A 23,817-nucleotide genomic window follows, 5' to 3' on the forward strand; every position below is an offset into this window, starting at 1 on the left:
CAGACACAAGGGTTTTAGGTAATATCAGTAAGCTACTTTTAACGTAATCTTTCTTTCTCTTACTAGCTTTTCTCTTTACTCGTTATATTTACTTTTGTTCTCGTCTATATGTCTATATTTGTAAGCGTAAATGTAAAATTCTTTAGAAAATGGATGGATATTATCCTGCTTTCTCACTAACGTAAAATATTCTCTCGTTGTTTTTTTTTTTTACTCGAGATATAAGGGTTAAATATTAATATTATCCGTGACGCATAAGTACGTGGAGCACGCAGCTGCATGGTTCGCATAATCAATTATGGACGGTGAATAACTTTTCTCAAAGACATCTTTTTTTAGAAACTTTAAGACTCGCTACTTTAATCGTATCTTCACGCTTTGAAAGAAATTTCCACTAAACGGCGAATACATTTTTTTCTTTTTCAACTTAAAAAAGGAGAACTGCCCATTTCTTAGAACATAGCAGTATTTCAGTAAAATTATGATGCTAAAAGTGCTTCCATGTTTTTGACCAACTACGTCCGCGATTAAGAGGCTTTGATTACATGGTTTCACGAGTATAGGCTAAAATTGTATGAAAGTTTCTAATTTTAAAGTTTCAATGGGTTACTAATTCCAAGAACAGGCATTTTGCAAGCACTTCAAGGTTCTCGTGATAACGCCAAGAAATGCCTCGTTTGAAAGGTTTACACCCTTAAACCATGCAATTACTTCTCATCAGAATTTTTCATTATTACGAACACAGACGGCTCTAAACACGCCCTTTTCAGCGTTCGATTTTGAATAAAATAATCGCGCGATGCAGTCATCGTTTACCCAATGAATTTCTTTTATTTTACATTTAGACTTAGATAGAATTTCAACGTTCTTCCATCGGCGTTATCTTTTATCCTTAGAACTCCATGTTCGTGCTTTCATCTATTCCATTGCAACAGCCTGAATGACGATATCAATCATGTCATTAAGATATGAAAGATACGGTATTACAAAGTTTAACTAGTTTTCCGAAGAGTTAAAATTTCGTTGCCTCTTAAACAAAATTATTTACGACACGTTGACACGAACACCATAGGTAGGATGATATGAATTCCGTATTATTTTTTAACGATTATTATTGTATAATATTTCCAATATTACTGCAGATAAATAAATAAGCATTTTGTTGTCATTACAAGTCAATATGAAACGTAATTGCAATTATTCCTAATTTAACATTTAAATCTCATTATTTTGTCGACATCTCGTCGTACGATTCAATACCAATATCACATCGAGTATCATTATTTTATTAACCATTACTCATTACCATTCTTCTATTGAACATCGTAATTAATAAATTTCATCAAACCCCTTTACTTTCCTCGCGTCCTTTCAAAACACGTATATTCGTAATAACGAAAATTCGTATTAAATATCAACAAATAAAACAATAGCTTCAACCACATTGCAACGGAATATCGAAAGCTGGCCTAGAGTCACGAAGGATTAAATTTCACCGAGTTGAATACCTTTTATCCCTATGTGATTATTGAAAAAGCCAGATTATTCAGAAAGCCATATATACGAGAAAAGTAAATAACGTTGTAACGAGCCTTTTTTCCTTCCACTTTGTTTATAATTTCCAACACGATCGGACCGCGCTGCTTTTAAGAGTTTCCGTTTAAAGTCGACGTACGAGCACGCGAGCTGCGGAAGTCGCAAGGGCGAGCGTGACGTAAGCGAGCATAGCTTTCGAGCTTTTCGAAACACGACGCGTCTTCTCGAGTACGCAGATAATTGCCGTTACACGCTAGGCCGCGTATCAGATGTAGAATTTCGTTCGAGCTTTCCACGCTCGGCTTTCCTTGCACATGTTTTTTGAGGCCATTGCGACGGTATTTCAGCCCTTGAGAAATTTCCACTTTTCTTTGCGTTAAGTATGCAACATGAATCGCGTAAGTAGAAAATGCAACGATATCGAGGTTATAGCGATTCTTGAACGACTTGCTTGGAAAGTTTCTGTGAAACTTTTCAATATAAAAACAAGCGAAGACTTTTCTGTAGTCGTTTTTATATGTCAATTATTTTTGTATTCATGAGAAAACAAGGTCAAGAATATCGTAAAATAAATTTCTATCGTGTGTATACAAGTTTGAGGAAGCCTTGCGTGGAAAATTCAACATTTAGCTTCTTGACGAAGAATCTTCTATCGCGTTATTTGAATAGCACTTCACCTACGGCGAATAAAAAGGAAATACGTTTGGCTATATATGTGGTTTTTAGTTTTAGATTGATTTCATAGAGAACTTTGTATCAGACTAATTTAAAAGCTTTCGGTTTATTTATGTTTTTTGTCGAACAATTCTTTTCCAGGTCTTTTGGCGACATTTTTCTTTTTTTACGTCTATCGAATCGTATCTACGTGGTTTTGGTTCGCAGCGTTCGAAAATTCTTTCACACGAAACAGATAAAAATTGGTATGTGGATTTTGTTTCTAACTGCTCTTATAGCCACAGCATCGGAAATTGTTTTAATCGAGCGTTTTGATCGAAAACGTTAATAGTTAAGTTTTTAAACGACACAGTTAAAAATGATTTTAAACGAAAGAAAAAAAAAAAAAAAAAAAAGAACAACACGGTGAACGAAGAACTACCGTAACTCTCTTTTACAGAATTCTATCGTCGAGAAATATATGTAGAGCAAATGCCTGACCATAGAAAACGTTTACCGCTGACAGTGATATCTTTCGTTGGAAAAAGTCATCTAAATTGCGTACCTCGGAATTTGCTCGGTCACTTTAATTTCTGCTGCATTTGTTACCTGTGTTTCTGCAATGTCGGTCGAATTGAATCATGTGGTACACAAGAGGAAACATAATTTGTAATACAATTGGAAGAAAAATAGTATTTCTTACATGTGAGTGGAATATGAAATTTCATTTTCGAGAGATTTCAATATTGAAAATTGATTAAATGGAATTGAAGATATTAAAAGATTGCACGAAGTTATATTTCTTAGTAATTTTGCTTACAGATCATGATTATATGATATTCAAAGAAGCCTATATATTAAAAATTATTCTGCGAATTGTATTGCAGTATTTTCCAGACACATCGATGTTAATATCGATAAGCAACGATTCGTTTATTACACAATAAAAAGATATGCCAGATAATATGTAATAAATTATCGAGTTTCACTAATATAGAGATAAAATCTCGTATCAAAAACTTTACTCTTACATCTTCAATTTTTTTTCACCGTATACTCTACCGTCTATAAATCGTAATACATTTATTGCCTGAAAATTATTTTATTAATTATAATTATTAATTGCAAGCAGAACTAAATTATATTCTTTTTTGAAGATTTTCTTCGAGTCTATACTTAAAATTAACACATGTAATATATACGTATGTATTTTTCATCCTTCCATTTGCACCACAAATACGTACATCACGTGCCATCTTATGTATTCCTCTTTGAAATCGTGTAAATTACAAACTAATAAAATTTGACTCAGAAACTGCTTATTAAAAAAAAAAAAAGAGAAAATCGCGTTCATTCGATACGTCGTCAAAAAAAAAAAAAAGAAAAAAACAAATTGTTTATTTTCACACGAAACATGGCTGTAGCATCAAACGATGCCTTAAAGGTCTACGACCTCCGTTCAATTTCCTTAAAGGCTCCTTGGAATTTTCGCTCGACCCGTGAAGAACGTAGGGTTAGTCAAAGGAGGACGGTAGTTGTAAACGAATCACAAATCCGGCGATACGCGAGTGTTTGCAGCCGCGTTTTTGTTGCTTCTTCGTTGCGGCCGTCATATTGTTTCGCTAGAAGCTCTTCGCGCGACGATACGGCCATGAAATGGCGACGCAAAGCGTAAAGGAGGTCACACGTTGATGAAAAACGAAAACGAGAAACGCTTACGCGATGACTTCGTCTTCGTGATAAACGCGCGTTTTACGAACGCGTACCCTTTAACGACCAACACGATTCACGGACAAGTTGTTCGAGTCGTAATGACGATGGTAATCTTGGAAATGATACCCTGCACGAAGGATTTATCGCGCTGTAAAAAAAGCCGGACCGCGCAGATTTATCGGTGGAAACGGTGGCGCCAATGTAGACGTTTGACTTCGAATAATGGCAGCATTTTGGAAATATAGCTGAAACGAATAGAACGACACAAAAGATCTTCTCGCGAGGTAAGTTCTTTGGTCAGTTTAAATGGTTGTCGTTCATCGCGTTCTTGAAAATGTTAAATCACCGATAAGAATAGCGCGGACGTATGGATTTGTCAAACGAAGCAATTTAACCGAACATACCGAGCTGGCTTTTTCCCCGTTGATTTTGAGAAAACGTACTTTTGCTCAAATTCGATATAAAAGTATTACATCTGCGTGTAGAAAAATATTACAACGTCAGATGACGCGTCTCGATATATGTATAGGAGAAAATGATTTGAGAAATTTGTACAGGTTTAGAGTAAAGTAGGAATCTATCGAGGACTGTAGAATCTTGAAACGAATCTCGAATATCTTTGATATTTACTACTCTGTGTAGATATTGAACGACGTGAAAGTAATTTGAAATGCTTTCAGTGAATAATTACGTGGAAGATACAGAATGCCGTGGACGATTAGTCTGAAAAATACTTTCTAGCAATTTTGTTCGTATTCGATGATTTTCGACTAAAAACTTCGAACATAATCAAAATCTTGTTTTTTTCAAAATCAACGGTTTATAAACTGTGAAATATAAGTCTGTCGAAACGCCCCGATAGAAAACCATTCTTAGCGTTCTTCAAATGAATTAACTGCGGTTACTTCTACTTAGAATTTCCGTACAAATGTTACAGCGATTCGACGATTATTCTATCGACTCTTCAAGCTTCTACAAGCAACAGGTTACAGGAATCCTGCATGTAACGCTTGTGTCACCATTTCACAGCGAGTCGTCCAACATATGTTCCGGACAAAAACGCTATTCGACGCCCGGATCTTCGGTAGAAAGTTTAATAACGTCGAACGAACATACTCTGCAAAGCACTAGTAACGGAGTATACAAATAGCGGACAGTTTACAGACGATTTTCGAAAAATCTTCTTTATCTTAAATTACCTCCTTAAAAGGTCAACTATTAAATTTAAAAGATTTCCATCGTAGAAACGCTCTAACACCCTTTTTCCATGTAATTGTTATAAGAATCTTTCTATTAAGGTGCAACAAACTCGCAAGCGTTCCAACTTGGAACCCTTAAAAGTTTGTTGAAAAGACGAACGCTACCACTCTGTTAGCATTCAGGCTGGAATGGTCAGTAATTTATCGTGAAATCGTCTGTAACGCTCCTCTGGAAAAATCTCGAGTTATCGAAAAACGACGTAACAGCGAAACGCAGTACACGCAATCAGGTTGCACGACGAGGAAGAGAAGGGCCGTTTGATAATCGAGTCACTCTCGAGAAAGATACCATTCTTCCAGTCACATTTACACTGCCAGTCATAAATATTAAGACACTTTAATATTTAATAGAAGCTTAAACATTTTATCTACTACTTTCAATATATATAACTAATCGTTATCACGATAAAACAAAATTTCCTTTGCGATTGCATTAGCTGATCGATCATTTCTATACTATTGCCATTTGCACTCTTTCTAATCGTTGATTAGTAAATCTTAATAAACATCGTTTTATTTTATCTTAGAAATTTATGATTTTAGAAATTTAAAGAACAAGAGACAACGACGATTACTTATGAAATCATCTGATACTAAATAAATTAAAATTTCTTACACTTTTATCAATATAACGAGCAAATGTCCTTTTAATAGTTATGACTGGCAATTTATATAAATCCTAAAATATTGTAACGCTTTTCGATAGTATCATCTCGAAAGCAAATGACTCTCGAAGGCAACACGAACGGCACAACAGATATCGATCTCGCGACAAAATAGCCTCACGTGTTCGACGTCGTCGTCTTGCAAGGATCAAGCACGCAAACAAATGAATTCAAAGGATGGCGACGTTTTCAACGTGGATAACAGCAAGGTGCAACAGGAATTATCGATGGAGAAGGAGGATCGTGAGGGAGCTGAGTTTACATTTGGGATACAAGGTCGAGGTTGCGGGAAGAAATTTGCATAACGGAAGTTCTCCCTTCCTATTTTCTTCTGCGAGAATATGAACATATTTTTAGAAGGAGCACATTTCGATTGGGTTAAGAAGCACTGGTCACGAAAAGCTTTGGTCGGTGTCTATCGTGGTCGTCGATTTATCGAATTGTTTGATATATTGAATTATTTATTACTATACGTGATTATACCAACGACGAGTGTGTATTAAAAGTGATGTTAGTAGAATAAAGAAGAAGTTTCATTCGATGATGATTTCGATTAAAAGAATTTTCAGAATAGACATTGATAATATCGAATTCATAATTTGCTAGAAACTCTTAACGTTGATGACACGCGACAGTAATAATTCTGAATAAGAAATCGTAGAAGAACGTACACACACAGACATGCACAAATTCGTGTATTATTATTATGTAAATAATCACTGATTTATTGTGCAAAAATACGAATGTTATACTTTCTATGACCGATATTCAAAATTTTATACTTTTTCCTTCGTTTATCAAATGGAACTGTGAAATTAATTATTTAAAATGGAGAATGAAACAATACGAATGAATGAATTCAATTACAAATTAATTTTAATTTGATTTTAGCCATTCTAAAGATACGATTGGCGAACGCGAATAATATTTTGTTGTTTCTTTTTTACGATTCCTTTAATCAGTAGCTTCCTCGAGACGAAGGTCGAGAGTTCAATTGAATGGCGGAAAATATCAATCGAAGAAGCGGCTCTGAATTGAAGATACGGCGAAGATCCGGAATGAAAAGGATGAACAGAGCTAATTGAAGCATAATTAATTTGTACCGTGGAAAATGAATTGCGATGGAGAATATTCTTTCGAATAAGAATACCCAGCAACGTTCAAAACTCATACATGCATAGGTTGCCTGAGTTTCATTATCAAAAGGAAGTTTCCGAAAATTCCGTTTGAACGTTAAAGTTGCTTCTATCTTGATCATTTATATAACATTTCTAAAATAAGGTATCTAAATTATACGTGTATTCGAAACATCTCTAAAATCGAGAATTCAAATTTTTTCCACAATTTATAAAATATAAGAAAAAAATTGAAAAAAATAATATCAAAAACAGTCATATAATTTCGTATGTTCCAATCGTTTATATTCAATAGAACGTTTGGTAATCAATCTCAACCGATTATCCAACGTTCCAACTATTAACGTAAACTGAATAAAGCATAGGCAGAGAAGACCGCAAAGGATGAAAATAGATTCTGATTTCACTTTCCCGAAGTTTACGCTCCGTTTGCGATAGAACGGCAAAGACCGAGTTTTTAATAGGAAAACTTTATCCTAGCAATCTAATGCCGTCGATTCGAGGTACTTTCGATTTCAATGTGTATTAGAGAGAATTTAATAAACGGCATTAAGACAAATTTAATAGCACAGTCATTTAGGCTGTTGAAATAATTTTCTGGTTTGCAAGAGTTTTGAAGTATGTACGTCGACCACGATCTAGAACACCGACAATATTGACGACGACGCGACGTCGATGAGGACAGAGAACGAATAGAAGGACGATGACGAGACAACGGTAAACCAACAAACTGATACCGTCGTCGTACGATTGTTTATTTTCACGAGTAGGCATAGACAATTCGGACAACGTGAATACGCGTCCGTGTCTCGTATACGTGTACATATCCATATTTGCATAAACGATAGGACATTTTCCGGCTAAATTAATGGACAATTGATTACGTACCAGCTCGGAGACCAATGGCACCGACTTTCGGCGCGGCCGAATGTCCGGCATGCTGTCGATATTGCTGTAGAATGGATTGTCTCCTGGATGCCTGAAAGAAAAGTAATTGGAAACATTAGGTTCGATTAAAGGATCGTTTCGGCAGACGTACGCTCAGCGTCGGGTTAAAGACTTTTGTGATCTGGAACTATTAATCTAACGGGTCACCTTCGTAGAAAAACAAGGCGGAGGATTAAAGATGAAACAAGCTTATGTAAATATGAAATAGAATCTATTTCGTAGTAAATTACATTTAAAAATTAGTTATTTACTCTAAGACTTTTGTTCGTACTTAGAAAACATTTCTCGATGGTTTGGAAAATGAGGATCATCGAACGAGGCCCGATATCCGATCGATATTCTTCGTTCAATGAATTTGAAGTATTCAAGGAATTTCGGGAATATTTTTCTGGGGCAATCATGTAATTAAACCTATAAAACGTTGGAATGCCTGATAATTGGTCGGGGGCCGAATTTATGGGTACTTGGATCGTAGATTACCTATAGGATCGCGTGTAAGGAAGTATCTGATCGTAGTAATAAATCTTTTGCGAATTAGGCTGCCGGTCGGATCGATATTAGATTGAAAGTAATCGAACTTTCCGATTAAATTGGGAACTTCGTCTTTGAAGATCATGCCGAGCTACTTAACCGATCAGAAAGTTTTAAGGAACCTTAACTCACCCACTTATCCGATCTTCCTCCCCCATTATCATCACAGGAAGCTTTTTCTCCTTTTATCGAAGTTCAAAATTCACTTGCCGGAAATTAATCGAATATTCTTTATCGGAGAATTTTTAGATGTATATCGCACAAAGGATTAATTAACACGACCAAGATAATCGAATATAATTAAGAATATCAGAGATCGAGAAGATTTCGTGTTTGATTATAAACACGAGAACCTGTACATATTTCAAATTGTACGTACAACCGAGATTTATCGTTTCATCTAAACGATGACCCAATTCTTCGCAAGTTCGCGTTCGCTTATTCTGATTTTGTTTGCAAATTTACGAATTAACGTTAGACGGCATTGTTAGCGATTGTGTAATACGATCCATCACTTTCAAATCATTTATTCCATTATCGTCTCTTTTTTTCACTTTTTCATCCAGGCAACACGCAACCTTCTTTCTACCAATCACTCGCACTTGAATTGCAATTAGCGTTGATGCCTTTCATAGGGAAGTCGTTTACTCGAGTTTCTTTTCTAGATAATTATCAGGATGCTGAAGTATTAAAGACCATGGTCAAAACTTTAAGCTTAATGTAAGTTTACTCTGTTTATTCCAGGTATTCGTTGCTTCTTAAAATTTCGCAAGAGCCAAGTTATAGCAATTAATAGTTGATAATATTCACGCAATAAGTTGTGCAAGCTTGAATATTGAATTTAATACCTGTCATAAGTTTCGTTTTAATGATCTCAATTTCAAAGTTTGAAATATTTTACTGAACTTTAATTTCCTTAATTAATACTCGAATACTGAACATGCTACTAATAATATCTATTTGTTTTGTTTCAAGTATATATCTGGAAAATTGTTCTATTTAATTTTCTATTTAATTAAATTACGTACAATATCGTAAGATTTGTATACTTTTGTTTGGTCCTCAGCCTAAATAAAAAATTACATCTTTCTTCAAATTTCATAAAATTTCTTATCAACTCGATAATTTGCACGTCTTCGTAGTAATACATTAAATATTTTATTCGCTATTAATTTCCTAAATTTGCAATTTCTACAGAATCAAACGCTAGATCCGAGAAACCGCATTAAAGCCAGGGAACCGCGTTGCAACAATTTAATTACAGGCCAATATGTCTTTTATACGTAGGTTCGAAGAATCGATCGCTATTATACGAGTTTCACAACGTTTAATCAGCAATTCTGTGCTCTCGTAATGCGCGATCGACTAAACGTTAGCTGGACAGAGATATGGACGACTTTTACGGCAACGGAATTATACAAATGGCCTGTGGCTTTCAACCTGATGAATTTTGTCGTGAATGTAACAATACGACCCTCAGGAACAAATTTAACTGTCTAGCAAAGAATTTATTACTCTCGTTTTAGAAACATCTTTGTTCATTCCATGGTAATACATTCGTTAACTTCGTTTATTGGATATATTCGGACGAAAGCGTTATCATTAAGCTTAAGACTCGTAATTTGTCGCTAAATTGTATCGAATACATAATTAGAATTTTCACAAGTCGGAGTTGGAATTTTTATAAATTTATTCCTTAGTTGCTAGAATAGTTCGTATCCCTGTTAGAAAGTTGGAATTTTTTTTTAAATACGCGATGACTCTGTAAATCCTTTGTTGAGAATATTTATGAGCAATAATGTTAAACTTTCAATTCGAAGCTCGTGTATTTTGAAATACGAAGAAGAAGAAAGTAATTAGATAAATTTCGTGGCTTTCGTAGAACAAAAGCGTAATAAAAGAAGTCACATGATGTATTTTACATTGGAGAAATATAAAGGAAGAGGTGAACTGAGAGAAAGGAATGGAAAAATAAGCTAGGAGCTGTCATTTACGTAGCCAATTCCGCTGTCAGGCGCTATTGGACAAGAAGATTTTAATAGAAACATACGGATAGAATTTTTATGGCACCGAACTTTCCTGATCCGACGAGAAATGTGACGTTTGCAGTTTCATTTCTGCCAGAGTCTGAATTCTTCGACGACGAATTATTTTCATGAAATCAAATTCCTTCCATTCAATTTTCCCTCTTACGTGCGCGAGATGGACAGAAGAGAATTCACAATTCTGTTCACCGATGACATTGTTATCACAGAATGTGAACTACAGAATTCGTAGCTGTTACGATAAAAATTTCTTCTCTACCGTTCGTTCCTGTATTTTGTCATTTTATTTTATGGAACATATTAAACGTTACGAATAACAGCTCGACCTTATGGAATGTAATTTACCATGAAAATAACTGCAATGAAAATATTTTTATATATAGAATAATTTAATATAAAATATCAAGCGAGCGATCTTATGATAAATATAATTTAGAGTTAATATTTAAACTCTTTCTCTCTTTGCCTCCGTCTCTTGAATACCACGTCATTTTTTCAAGCATCTAAAAAATCGCGTTTATATTCATAGACAGAAGTTGCAAGTGGGTTAAAAAAATTTCACACGATAATCGTCAAAGACATGAAACGCAAAGACTCGTTCGTTGTTCAAGGAAAAACGTTTGCAGCGTGGAAAACAGGGAAGATAAAAATCTAGCACGATTATAATGACGTAATTGGACTCGTGATCGATAAACGTTTGATGCTACTCACCCGTTGCCTCGTCCACCGGATTCGCCACCAGGTCCACTGCCGTTCTAACAAACAAAAAAACAAGTTTATTAAGAAACAAGCTTAGTAACAGTTCGAAAAAACCAAGGGGAGAACGCGCGTTCGCGCGAACGACGGCGCAGGCGTACGAAAAAATATTGTACACAGTCTTTAGAAACGCGTGACCACTGAAACGAAATAGAAAGACAATTCCGAAAATAAATAAAAATTAAGAGAACGTTCGTATCCTCTGATTTCGTTTCTTTTTCTTTTCATTAATTGTTCGCGAGAAGCACGCAAAGAGGATTAGAAATTTCTTTCCATTCGTTTTTCGTGGCCACGCACGCACAATGCTTTGCCCTGTACACAAATCAGTCTCTTTTCGTCGACTTAAAAGGTAAGAAAAGCTCCGTTGAAACAGAGAATCGAGCGCTGATCGGAGACTCGAGAGGAAGAGGGTAATTTTTTCTTCGCTCGCAGCAACCCTCTTGCTCCTCAACTTACGACTCCAGGGACGACTAGAAAAGGGAAGAAATTCTCGTTGCTTTCATATATCGTCTTCTTCTTCTTTTTCTTCTTCTTCTTCTTCTTTTACGTGCTACCTTTTTGCCGATGTGTCCTTTCTGTCTCGACCACTTCCTCTCAGTTGTTGACTCAGATTAAAACCTTCTATCTTCGTGGCCGTTTTCTCGCCGGCCTTGTCACCTTGTCCGTTCCCACCTCCATTGCTCGCAGGCTCGCTTTTTGTCTCTGCGAATTCGCCCCGACTCTCATCGCGGCGTTCAACAACCGCGCAAACCAGGGACGAAGCAGCAACTTTCTAGCTTAATCTCTTTCTTCGTTTCCTCGACGAGTACATCCTTTTTCTAACCGTTAATTCCCTCCCCATGGATCACGGTTTTTCACTGATACTTGTTAATCAAAAGTTTCCAGGAGGATATTTTGGTTCAAAGGACGACGATTTCGTAGCTTAGCCGTACGAAGAACGTTCCTTTCGTGGCAGGAGACTAAAATTCTTAATCAAAATTATTCACCTTCCAGCGACTCGTTTTATACTTCTCATCATTCCCCCTCGAACAATTTTATCGAATTTCGTTCTCATTCTTACTCTTACTTCAGTCGTCTAATAACGTCTAGCCGATAATCATATGCGAGCAATAAGAATGGAAATTGCAGTGGAAATTTTATTAGAAAGATTTGTAGCGAATTTTCGTCCTTGATTTCCATCGTTGTCCTTCTTCCTCTCGCTCTCCATTCCCCACCTCTTTTCGCCACGTATGCACTCGCCTGCGCCTTATCTGTCTATCCGTCTCGTTCGCCCGGTGTCGCACGAAGGAATGGAAGATTGGAGACAGTGTGTAACAGCCCGTATAAATATAATATCACGTACAATACCTCGTAAATTCTGTCAAGATAGAGATACAATATAAACTTATGGATAGCGTAACAAGTATATTTAGAGTTAGAGCCACAGGTATCTTCTTCGTCCCTTTCTTATTTCTTTTATCTTTCTCTTTTCCTTTCTTTCTCTTATACGCCGTTATTCGCCGTTCGACGCCATCCCCCGTTATCTACCTGTCTCCTTGTCACTGCCCTAATTCTCGATCGTTTCGCGTGAACAGTCTTGCGGAAAAAGGGGGGTTTCTTTTCACCCGAGAAGCTTATTTAGACAACACTGGAGCATGACAATTTTTACTTCGTATTCACCTTTTTTTCTTCGTTTTCTTATTTTTTTTTTTTGCGTTTTTTTCTTTCGTTCGTTTGCTTGCTTGCTTGCATTTTTATTTTTTTCGCCTTAGTTTTCGTTCACGTTTAGCCACGAAGTGGGCGCCTTCGAGCACGTCCTCTGAATGAGAATAACGCTATTAACAACGTATCTCGAATTTTTCTCCTCGCGGAAATTCCGAAATCATTTGGTCGGAATGTAGTTTTCGTCGGACCGTGAAGACAGGGACTATTTTTGCGGTTGTAAAGTCGCGTAGCAAAAATACGGAGCGAGTTTTCGATAGTTTAGAATTTTTCTCTAGCATAGATACGTTTTATAAAATGTTCGAAGAAACTGGATCTACGTATTTGCTTGATAGGAGCAATTGCAATGGAATGATTACGCGTAAATGAACATGGATATGTATGGAGTTGATGTAATTTATTAGAATATTAATTTACTGCTACACTTTACGCGATCAGATTGATTTATGTATCCGCGTTTTCAAAGAAATAATATCATATTTTACATTTTCAGCTAAAATCTTTGCAGAGTTCAGTTATAAGGGAGTATTTAATTTGACATTTTATATATTCATAGCTAATTATATGACGTCCAACGTGTAGCTTGAAAGCGATAGCTTCAGTAGGTTAGCTGGATGTTGTTATAGGCTGTTGGGAAATGAAAATCGCGTTACATCGGAAAATCATTTCGCAGAAAGTGCCTGATCCATTTTAACAGCGAATTCTCTTGCAATAAAATTTATACTCAAGTTAAAAAAGTGGAAAATTACTTTATATTTAGATTAAAAATAAAAAGGGTTCTAAGACGTCATTCTTCGTATTTGATTATTGAATCCCAAAAATTGCTATATATTGATACAGTATATCTTTCGTAAAAAGCAATTTGTCTATTATGTTCTTTATCTTCCTCTTAACTTACACCACACATTATCAGCAAATCAAATATTTTCCAAAATGAAATAATATAAACCAAGTCTAAAGATACTTTCAACGCTATTCTGATTCCTATAACCTTTTTAGTTAAACAAATTTAAAAATAACCAATTACAAGAATTAATCTTAATCTTATCTTTTTATCGTCGAGATATGTTGTATCTTTTATGTCAAATCATACCACATACGCTCGATAATTCGTAACGATTACGTAGCGTGTAATAAAATTTAGAAATAGAACTTGTAATATTATATACTTGACAGTTTGTTCAACTTTCTCTCTCTCTCTCTCTCTTTCCCTCTCTTTCGTGTTATATTACACAAGAGTTAAATCTAACGATAAACGAATTTCTTGGTCCAAAACTAGACTACCTAGGATAGAAGCAAATATAATCAAGGGTGAAAACAAAGCCTTGTTGTTTATTCATGCATCCAACACGTTATCAATTCTCGACAGAGACGCGCTCGAAGGCATGTTAATTACAACTGAGTAATTACTATACGCGTATAACCTACGTGGAATAGCATCGCTTCGCGAGTATAATTTTGACAAGCGTTTACTTAAGAACGAAAGTACCGTGTACTTATTACAGTGCTAACAAGTTGTCCATTACTGATTAGGCCTTAACAAACGTATGTACCTTCCCCTTATAGGCGTGTTGATCTGTACGTTTTATGCAACAAATCAACGACCATATAAATTCACTCTACATAGATCGAGAAGCCTCGATCCAATGATTTTCATTAACCGAAAGATAGAGTATCTTTTGTGGTTGGCTTCTCTTCGTCCCTAGATGAGATATGAAATGTTTAGAAAATGGCAAACGACACCGATGATATGAGAAAAAGTGCGATAAAACGATGTGAACGCCTGACAGGACACTGCGACGATTTTTTTGTTCAATAACGCGTAAGGAACATTCGTATTGACTAATTATTAATATGATTTTTCGGCGACACTTCTCTGACCAAGATATCTACACTATCAGCCAGAAGTTTGGTACTGTTTAATCGTACCGATGTAATAATTAATTAGCGCAGATTTCCAAGTCTTTTTTTCGATTCAAGATCGATGTTTTAAGTATAGGTAATAGTGTACGTCGTATTAATAAATTCCTTGGCGCTTTGATCTAATTTGAACCACGTTCGAATAAATCTTTACATTAAAAAAATATCTAACTCTGATTCAATAATCTTTGATAAAAGAAAAAAACCATATTCCGACCGAGTATATTAATGAAATAAGAATTTTATCAAGTACAGTAAAGTGGAATTAGAACAGAGCCTTTTAATCATTTATTTTTCAATCTTACTTCGTACCCTTTTACCTTCTATAATTCTATGATTAATGTACCCCGAGCGGTTCACTTTCAAAATTAAAAATTTAGCCGTATTAAGAAACTTCCTACCTGAAATTTCTTAACTTTCGTCCGAGAAGATTGTTGCACTCGGTGAAATGCGGTATATGTAATTCCAATTTTCCGGTGGATAGTGTAAGTAGCTAAGTACTTCTTAAACTTCAATGTTATTCTTCAGATGGCCAAGATTTCTGACATTCACAGAGACTTCTAATTTTATATAAAAGACGATTTTTCATAATCTAAATGTTATTAACTTTAGACAATTTCACGTGGAATTTCGTCGTCGCGGTGTCTCGACGAGGTGATATATTCATGATACAGCTTTCGAGTTGCTGTTGCTTATCCATGCTCTAGAAACCTCGTGTTAGGGGATTGGGATTTTTGAGTCTGATTGATTGATCGATCTGTAATCGATGGACATGGAGGAAGGGGCTGCTGCAACGATTTACGGTATGAATCGGTTGTATGAACCAACGACGCAGTGATATGTGAGAAGAAATTGATACGCGAGATTGATACGTTCAAGGTGATAGGTGACTAAATACCTAGGCAAAGCCTTTGTGAATGTTCGCTGTTTTCGCAATTAAACGTTTAAGATTTGGATTCTTTTGATATATATATATATATAAGCTGCTTTCTCTTTTTCATAATTATATATTAGATTTATTATACTTGTATATATGTTCTTACAGCGATATAAGCTATCTGTTCCTTTAATCTTTAAACGTATAATAGTACTAAAGCTTGAAATAATTTATCTTTCCATCTCTATTTTCTATTCCTGCCTGATACACACCGAATTACGATGAGATTTAGATAACATAATATATTCTAAAGCAGGAGAGGCAGAAGTATACTAATATGTAGAGTATTCTTCTTTCAATCATGTTCATATTTACAAGCCTGAATCTATCATCATACGCTTCAGATTTTTCTTTTCGAAATAGAGCGTAAAAGCTGCCTATTCGAGAACTCTTACGAGACATTACGGTAAAGTTGTCTTATCAGGAGAATTATCAACAACTCGGTGGTCACACAATAGAATTGAAAATTATGGGAAAAGTGGTTAGTACCTGTATACAACTTCATCATGCAAATCATTTTTTTCTCTTTTACGTTGAACACGAATCGTAGTTTAAAAGCATCGATTAAACTTTACTTCTCAAAATCAGTTATCGTAACATCTCGACAATGCCTACATACATACGTCAACGCCTGCTGCGTGACTAGCACCCAAGGCCACACTGATATTTTTAACCTTTTCTGCTCTCTTAAATGTAAATTCAAGTTTAGGAAAGTTTTTCGTCAATGTGAACTTCTATGCTAAGTATAATGCAAAGCTACTGTGTCGAAGATAACCACAAAAATTTGAAGAACTCTTCTAAAATTGTACAGCTTCTACCGCTGACAAACTTCTAGCAAACTTCTCGGAAAAACAGAACAGAGCGTAGAACGCAAATATTAGAAAATGTAAAGCAACGATTGTATCGCGTTAATAAAATTTGCATACGTATTTTCGCTAACACTAAACATGTATAATTTATCTGAATTTTTTCCTGTACAAAGAACGTGTTCAAATACCCAATTACGAATCTTATTTCTGGAAATAAATGATCAGATTAGTTACATTTATGATCGAGACGATTATTGAAATATTCGTTACTCTACGAAACGTAAAGAATTTCTTAATCCGCAACTAATTCAAGCAACAGCTTGTTTGTGACATGCAATCGTCACTGAGAATGTTTCGTGGAAAAAGCTATACCGAGATGTATGAAGATCTAAAGTCTTATCGCGCTTGCCATTTTCCGAAGGAAATAAAAATTTACCTGTGACCAAGATCAATCTACACCGACGCGGATAGCGTGTAGAATGGAAATAACTATAAACAGTATGTTTCTCCTTTGTTTACGTATATAAAAAAGCACAGTAGCTATAAGTATTCCTGCATAATAATCTTTCAATTAATAATATTAGCAGATTGACAAGTTATAAGTTACAGATTACAAACTTCTTCATGCTACGATCTTTGTCAAACGTAACCAGATAGCAATTAATTTACGTTAACATCTGATTGTAAAATTTCATTTATTTTTATTATCAAACTTGTTACTATCGTGCAGGTGCGTTTATCAATCCCGATAATCTGTAATTCGTGACTTACAAAATTTCACTAATGATACTGCGTATGTGGTTCAATTATGCAACACGGTACTGATATAAAAGCCAAATCTTCTTTTAATCTCTTTCAGTGGTTCCTAATCGAACTGCAACGTGTTCTTTTCTTCGTTTCGTAAAAGATATTGTTTAACTTGCTTCTCGCTTCAAATACTAGACTCGCATTCAAATCTATTCTTTGACAGAAGCAACAATTCTGAGAGGTTGTTTCAACTTGGTTGTCATTGTGTTTATACGAGCGACTTTGATCAACTTCACGTCCATCACCGGGCAATCAATCGTCCAAGCGAAACTTGCCTACTGTAAACGTAGCTTTATTTAACAAAGCAGCGGCAAAGAATACGCGCGTGCGCGCAGGAAATGTCGGTCACCGGTGTTTTGTTCATAGAAATATGTGTAAAGATAGATTACACGAGTCGTACGTTACCGTGCATATGATTGGATGCGATATGGAAATAGAAGGAGAACGCTGTATAAAGACTCCTATCTTTGTGTAATCAGACATTGCACACTCACGCCGTTCGTTACTCGGTGTTACACTGACACATTTATTGTACGAATGTGCTTCTATGCAACGTTTTCTTTCTATTGCTATATCGCAGTTTCAGCTTGCTTACGTACTTTATCTTCGTATCTCTATCTTTATGGTTTCGCTTCACCAGAAACTAGTAATTTGTCAGTGAAAAGCGAGAAGTCAAATATAAAAGAGCGCTTGATAAATGAAAGATGGAGTGCGTCACGTTTCTATGTGTCGCAAGCCGGCGAAGACACAGGAATTTGACCCATTTTCTTAAGCTCGTTTGTCTTTTGACCGGTAATCGACAAAGAAAAAAATGTACTTTTTCATTTCCGGTAACTTCGAATCGAGAGAAGTTATGGGATAGGAAAAGGTTGAATTGCTTTCAAGTGAAATCCAAGAGAATTGGATCGATGAAGGGTACATAATTTCCTTTTCTTTGTTGACGTTTGGTGTTTGATAATCGTTTATTCGAGTTCGTCTTCTTGCGCCAAGTAATGATAAACGAAACAATGGAATATCCGTATGAATGTTTTCAATTGTATAGATGTAGATACATCCGTGATTTCTTCTTTAAGTTTACTGTTATTCCATGGCTGTGATGTAAATAAATTTCTTCTCGCGATTACTCGATTTATCTAATTGTTATATATTTTCTAAACGCTGCAATTTTTAGAATAAATGCTAGGATTTCCATACGTGGCTAATAATACGTAGATTATATCTATGGAGACATCTTTCTTGAATAAACAATATAGAATTATAGTTGTAAAATGATCGAACGAGCACTAAAATTAGACTTTATCTTTCATGGTTGTCAATAATACGAAGTGTGAAAGGAATTTTGATATTGCAGAAGAACATAATACGAAAATATGATGATCGATGATACTGGAAAAGTATAAAATATACGAAGAGAATTTGGCCCTCTAAAGTCTTCAATTAAAAGAATGACATTTCTTAAATTGTAGAATGAACTGCGCAGGTTTTATCGTGATAAGATATCTTGAAAATTTTGTTCTAAGCTTTTCTGGTAGTATGTTACTGTGACTATCAGATCGGGAACCACTGATGCAGATCAAAGTCAACTGGACTGTAACCTGAAGCTTGCAAGCGTCACTCGATCGTTTTCCAATTTCGCTGGGTTATATCAAGATTTTGTCAGTCAGAAATTTCGTCGCCGACGCATAAAACTGGTCAATAACGTTGTCTTTTATATCCAGATACTAAAACTATAATATGGCAGTGGATTAGATCGTTTTACTAAGTTTTTCCTCTATTTTAGAAACAATTTGATATTCTTGTCGATATGTTTCAAATTTCCGATGGTCATAGTAATTTTATGATTACGTGTCTTATTATAACGGAGATTAAGCTTCGCAAAACAGGCGGTAGCTTTCCGATGGACGGTGCTTGTGAAATTGTATTGTTTGAACGTCTTTCTCTCAATAAAAATGTATAATTTGGATATAACCGTCCAAAAAACGCGTAATTAGATGTTACAAAATAAAAGAACGATGATTAAATCAATTCTAAATTTTATGAAATCACAAGTATGAAAAAGAACGTTCTGCCGGTTGATTGTACGAGTTACGATTTAAAATTCGTATTTTAACTCTGCTTCAATGACGTACTAACGAGGACGTCACAGAATTGGCATTTTATTTACACATCGCGGTTATAACTATAATTAATGCAAGTAACGCGTAAACACGTAGCTGTATGAGAATAACGCGCTGCAAACACGTCAATGGAAGAGCTTCCCGCATTTTGCGAAGCAAACAGCTCCAGGATAATTTGCATTTCATTCAAGATCGAACTGCGAAAATTACGAACAAGCCCAATGACCGATATGCATATGTACGAAAAATTGGATCGATTCGCGACCCGATGACCTTAGCCCCTCCATATTGTCGAAAAAGTGATATGATTGTAGCAATGGAAACGTGAAAAATAGGAAAGTTGTAAGAGAGGAAGTACCGGATGAGATAGAAAAGTAATTGAATTGGAAGTAATTGAAAGATTAAAGGGATGATAAATGGGGGAAGAATAGTTATGGGATAATGTGAAATAATAAATGAAAATTACGGGATTACGGATAAAGAAAACTGACATAAATGCTTAAAAACTGCCACTATTAGCAGAAACATATAAAATAAGAAAAATAACAAGGAAAGTAGAACTGTAGATTTCGTGGAAATTTTAGAACAAGACTAAAGTATGCAAAGTTGCGTAAAAAGAGGAAGACAATCGTAAAGTAATAGAATCATAAAGGCACAATAGCTAGTAAAGAAAACACGAAGAAGATTTAAATAGAAATTATCGAACTTTTAACGACACAAAATTTCCAGCAAACAACATATTGACCAAAAAATTTCCCATTAGTATAAGACAAATGAATTATTTAAAAATAACAATTAAAAAAGATATTGAAGAAAGATATTACAAACGATAGAATAATGTAGTATTAAAAGTGGTAAAAAGCCGTGAGTATATGCAAAACGGAGAAACGGTCGAAATAACTCCATTCTGTTAGCTAGAACCGAAAGCCGAGACAATAATACACAAAAAGGGATCGTCTAAAAAAGCTACGGTAGATAAAAACGCAACATAACCAAATAATCAATTCAAAACAAAGAACCAATACAAGCAATGAACATAGTAGACGAGAAACGCAAAGTACCCCAGCGTGAAATAAATAACCGGTCGTGTGTACACGTGAAAGATTCACGAAAGAAGGTCAATGGAACACGGGGAGCACGGATAAGCAAGAACTCTGTCCGTATCCCAGCGATAGCAAGAACGCTGTGATACGCATGTACATATTTGTGATATGTCGAGCTGTACGCGTGCAACGATAGCGGTATAGGTTGTGCTAATTGCGCTAGTGGAGCAGCCAGTTACAGATCCCATGTGCTAGTCCGGTAGTCATCCCACGGCTCACGCTGTGGTTTATCCTCGAGCGTTTCGAATAAAACGGTCGGCTTAACCGGTCGTTAAATTTGTGGCGATAAGCCGTTTTATGCAGCCAAGAAGATAGCCATCCGCGTGCGTGCAATTGAGCGCCTGCGATCGTTCGTTTACGCTCAATGACCACGCTGCATCACGGGCTTAATGATGTCAAACGTGCCTCAACAAATTTCAGTCGTATACAATATTTCTGTGAATCACGGCTGATCGATTCGACGATAATGTTTTCATGGAGATTGGCGCGATTTTCAGATGTGTTAAGTTACAATGTGATCAAGGGTTTTAGTGGATTGGATGAATTAGAGTAGCGTGATCGTTTTTCCGATAGACAGAGATCATCTTTGTAAGATGATTATCAGTTATTGAGTTATTACTGACAGAGTTACAAGTTTGGATTTATTGCTAGAGATAAGAATAAATTGTTTACTTGTTTGTGCTTGCAGATTGTATCGGAGACTATAATATTTCTTGCGTTTTAAATTATACGTAAATAACGGCAAATAGTTTTATGATATAAAAGATAATATATTTTTTGTAGATATTTTACTGTTGGTTTACTATGCTCGGCTTACTTTTTGAATGTTCATCTTCTTATCAGCAGTATATTTATATGCATATATTTATACACTTGTTGATACAGTGTTTTTTGTAGAACTTGTTCAAAATGGGATCATAGAGACTAATATATAGATAGGTATACTGTTACATAACTTTCCTATACATGTAGCACCCTGTATATTATTGTATAATTATTTTAGCGTGGTTTAAGTAGTTTAAGACCAACATCGACAAGTTGATTAATCCTCGTATTCTCACAGCTATTAGACTAGCGAAATTTGTAAAATACTGTATACCACTAAAATTTCATGTCACGTTATTGTTTTCGCTTTTGTTTCTGTCTGGCTACAGTTTACTATATCTTACTTCTATAAAGCTTAATGCCATCCGTTCTCGGATGCCTTTAGAATTCGACGAATTGATACGTTTAGAAGCTATAAGGAAGATTTATCTATAAAAAAGTTAGCAAACAAGTGGAGTCTGTTAACAGTTGGTATAAGATGTAGAATATTGACGAAACTTCTGCCGTGTTAATTGTAATTCTTCTGTAGAATATGATTATGGAATAGTCAGCCAAGTTAGAAAATAATATTCGTATGCTTTTCTTTCGATCGTGAGACGCTGTGATCTTTTATATCTTCCTTTTATCATCAAATAAGATTTATATACATATATATAATATAGTGAAAAATAATTTGAAGAAATGAAATGAAAAATTCTTTTATTTGAAATTGTCAAATCTAAGAAGAAGATTGCATTTTATGCTTTAAAAGCGACGAATAAATTATTGCACGTTCATTTCAATACTCGTCTGTTCATTTAATGAGATGTATAAATTACTAACAAAGAGCAGCATTAAAAACTGTTCTCATCTAAAAAGGTACTGCAATAAGGCGTTTAAAGATGCCGGAAACGTTTTTTAGTCCGTCGTAGAAAAATTTCTACAGTAAAATGGCAAATCGTCGAATAAATATCTTCGGTATTGAGAAAGTATGACAGTACAAAATTTGAAATCCATGCGTACAAAAGTCAAGAATGGATCGTGTATATGAATACAAAGTTTGTGTTACAAACTCCAAATAGATCTTTACAAATACACACGTAGAAAAATTCAAGTTTCGAAATCTTGATAGTACAAAATACCGTCGACATCTTCGTAAAAATTACGCATCTACAAAAGCTGTGTCGCTTTGCATTTTTCGAACCGATGCGCTTTCGAATTAAGATATTTACCGAATACTCGAGATTTGTTAGATTTTATATCAAGTCAGTTTTACAGTCTGTTGTTCGTAATCAATTTCATTTGGAGCTTCTGGATGTAAATCGTGCCCTACTTTACAAAAAGAGATCTTTTGCAACATCCTACACAGCTTTATAAATATTTCATGACTTACTAACACTTTACTATGCTCGGTGTTTGCACAAGCTACATTGTACGTCGTTACACACAGCTTCGATAGTTTAATATAAAAATTTGTGAAACTTTTCAGAGAAATAATCATTTTTAGTATTACTTACACTTTGCTAATGAAGTCTCAATAACAGAACTGAATTACTCAATTAGCACAGTCAAAGAACGTCATTAAGACACGAATAAAAATCAATTACTGCATGATTAAAGAAAATCTATGAACGCAATGTCGGATGCAAAAATTTCTTAAACCTTTAAAGGGAAATATAATTCTACGATTCCTAACTTGTGTCTACATTAATTTTGAATATCTTAGTAAGGATTAATTATTATGAACAGAGCACGTGTCGTTAAAATCTTAACAAAAATGAATTACGATATTAAAACACCCAGATATTACAAAATAAAGGAAATAATACAATTTACGTTCAGAAGTAAGTTAAAAGTATCTCTCTGAGAAGTTGGGAAGAATAAACGATTTGAACGAGCACTACCTCATAAAATATCGAACTTTAATATAGCAGCGCAAGGCTGTTCGCATGATTCGCGCCACCCCCGAGATAATAGAACTCCTGAAGTTCATACTTCCGGCTGCATGATGTAGGTCGTAGCGTGCAATAATTTCGCTCGTCGTGAATTGCATAGAAACACGTGGGTCCGGTGTCCCGTGATAAATGATCAAAGTTAAATGCGCTCCTTTTACGAGTCGTGCAAGTATTAAAGAAGGATTTACATGATCACTGGAACTTTGAACGAACGAGCTAACCCGCGAAATATATTTCCTTTTACCATGTGCTTTGTTTGCGAAAATTGAAATTAAACCGATCAACATTTACGCGCGTGCGCGACGTTTCAAAAGACAATTTGTGACGGTAAAGTGATGAATTTTATAGAGTTTCGACGAAGACTGGATGGAATAACGGAGATCTTCGAGACAAACGAGTTGTTACAGTTGTACGAGTGTGG

General features: G+C 35.3%; 1 protein-coding gene across 13 annotated transcripts in view; it reads right to left on the minus strand.

Annotated features, from left to right (window-relative positions):
• The window catches only part of Unc-13 (unc-13), a 375,091-nt gene that overhangs the window by 84,072 nt on the left and 267,202 nt on the right, over positions 1-23,817 (minus strand). For all 13 annotated transcript variants that reach the window (XM_072009894.1, XM_072009885.1, XM_072009890.1 and 10 more), the window contains 2 exons: positions 11,199-11,242; positions 7,852-7,942 (listed from right to left, as the gene is read on the minus strand). In XM_072009894.1, the coding sequence (XP_071865995.1) occupies positions 7,852-7,942; positions 11,199-11,242 (135 nt within the window). The remainder of the gene's footprint in view (positions 1-7,851; positions 7,943-11,198; positions 11,243-23,817) is intronic.

Source organism: Bombus fervidus, chromosome 1, assembly GCF_041682495.2.
Source record: "Bombus fervidus isolate BK054 chromosome 1, iyBomFerv1, whole genome shotgun sequence".
Classification (NCBI taxonomy): Eukaryota; Metazoa; Arthropoda; class Insecta; order Hymenoptera; family Apidae; genus Bombus; species Bombus fervidus.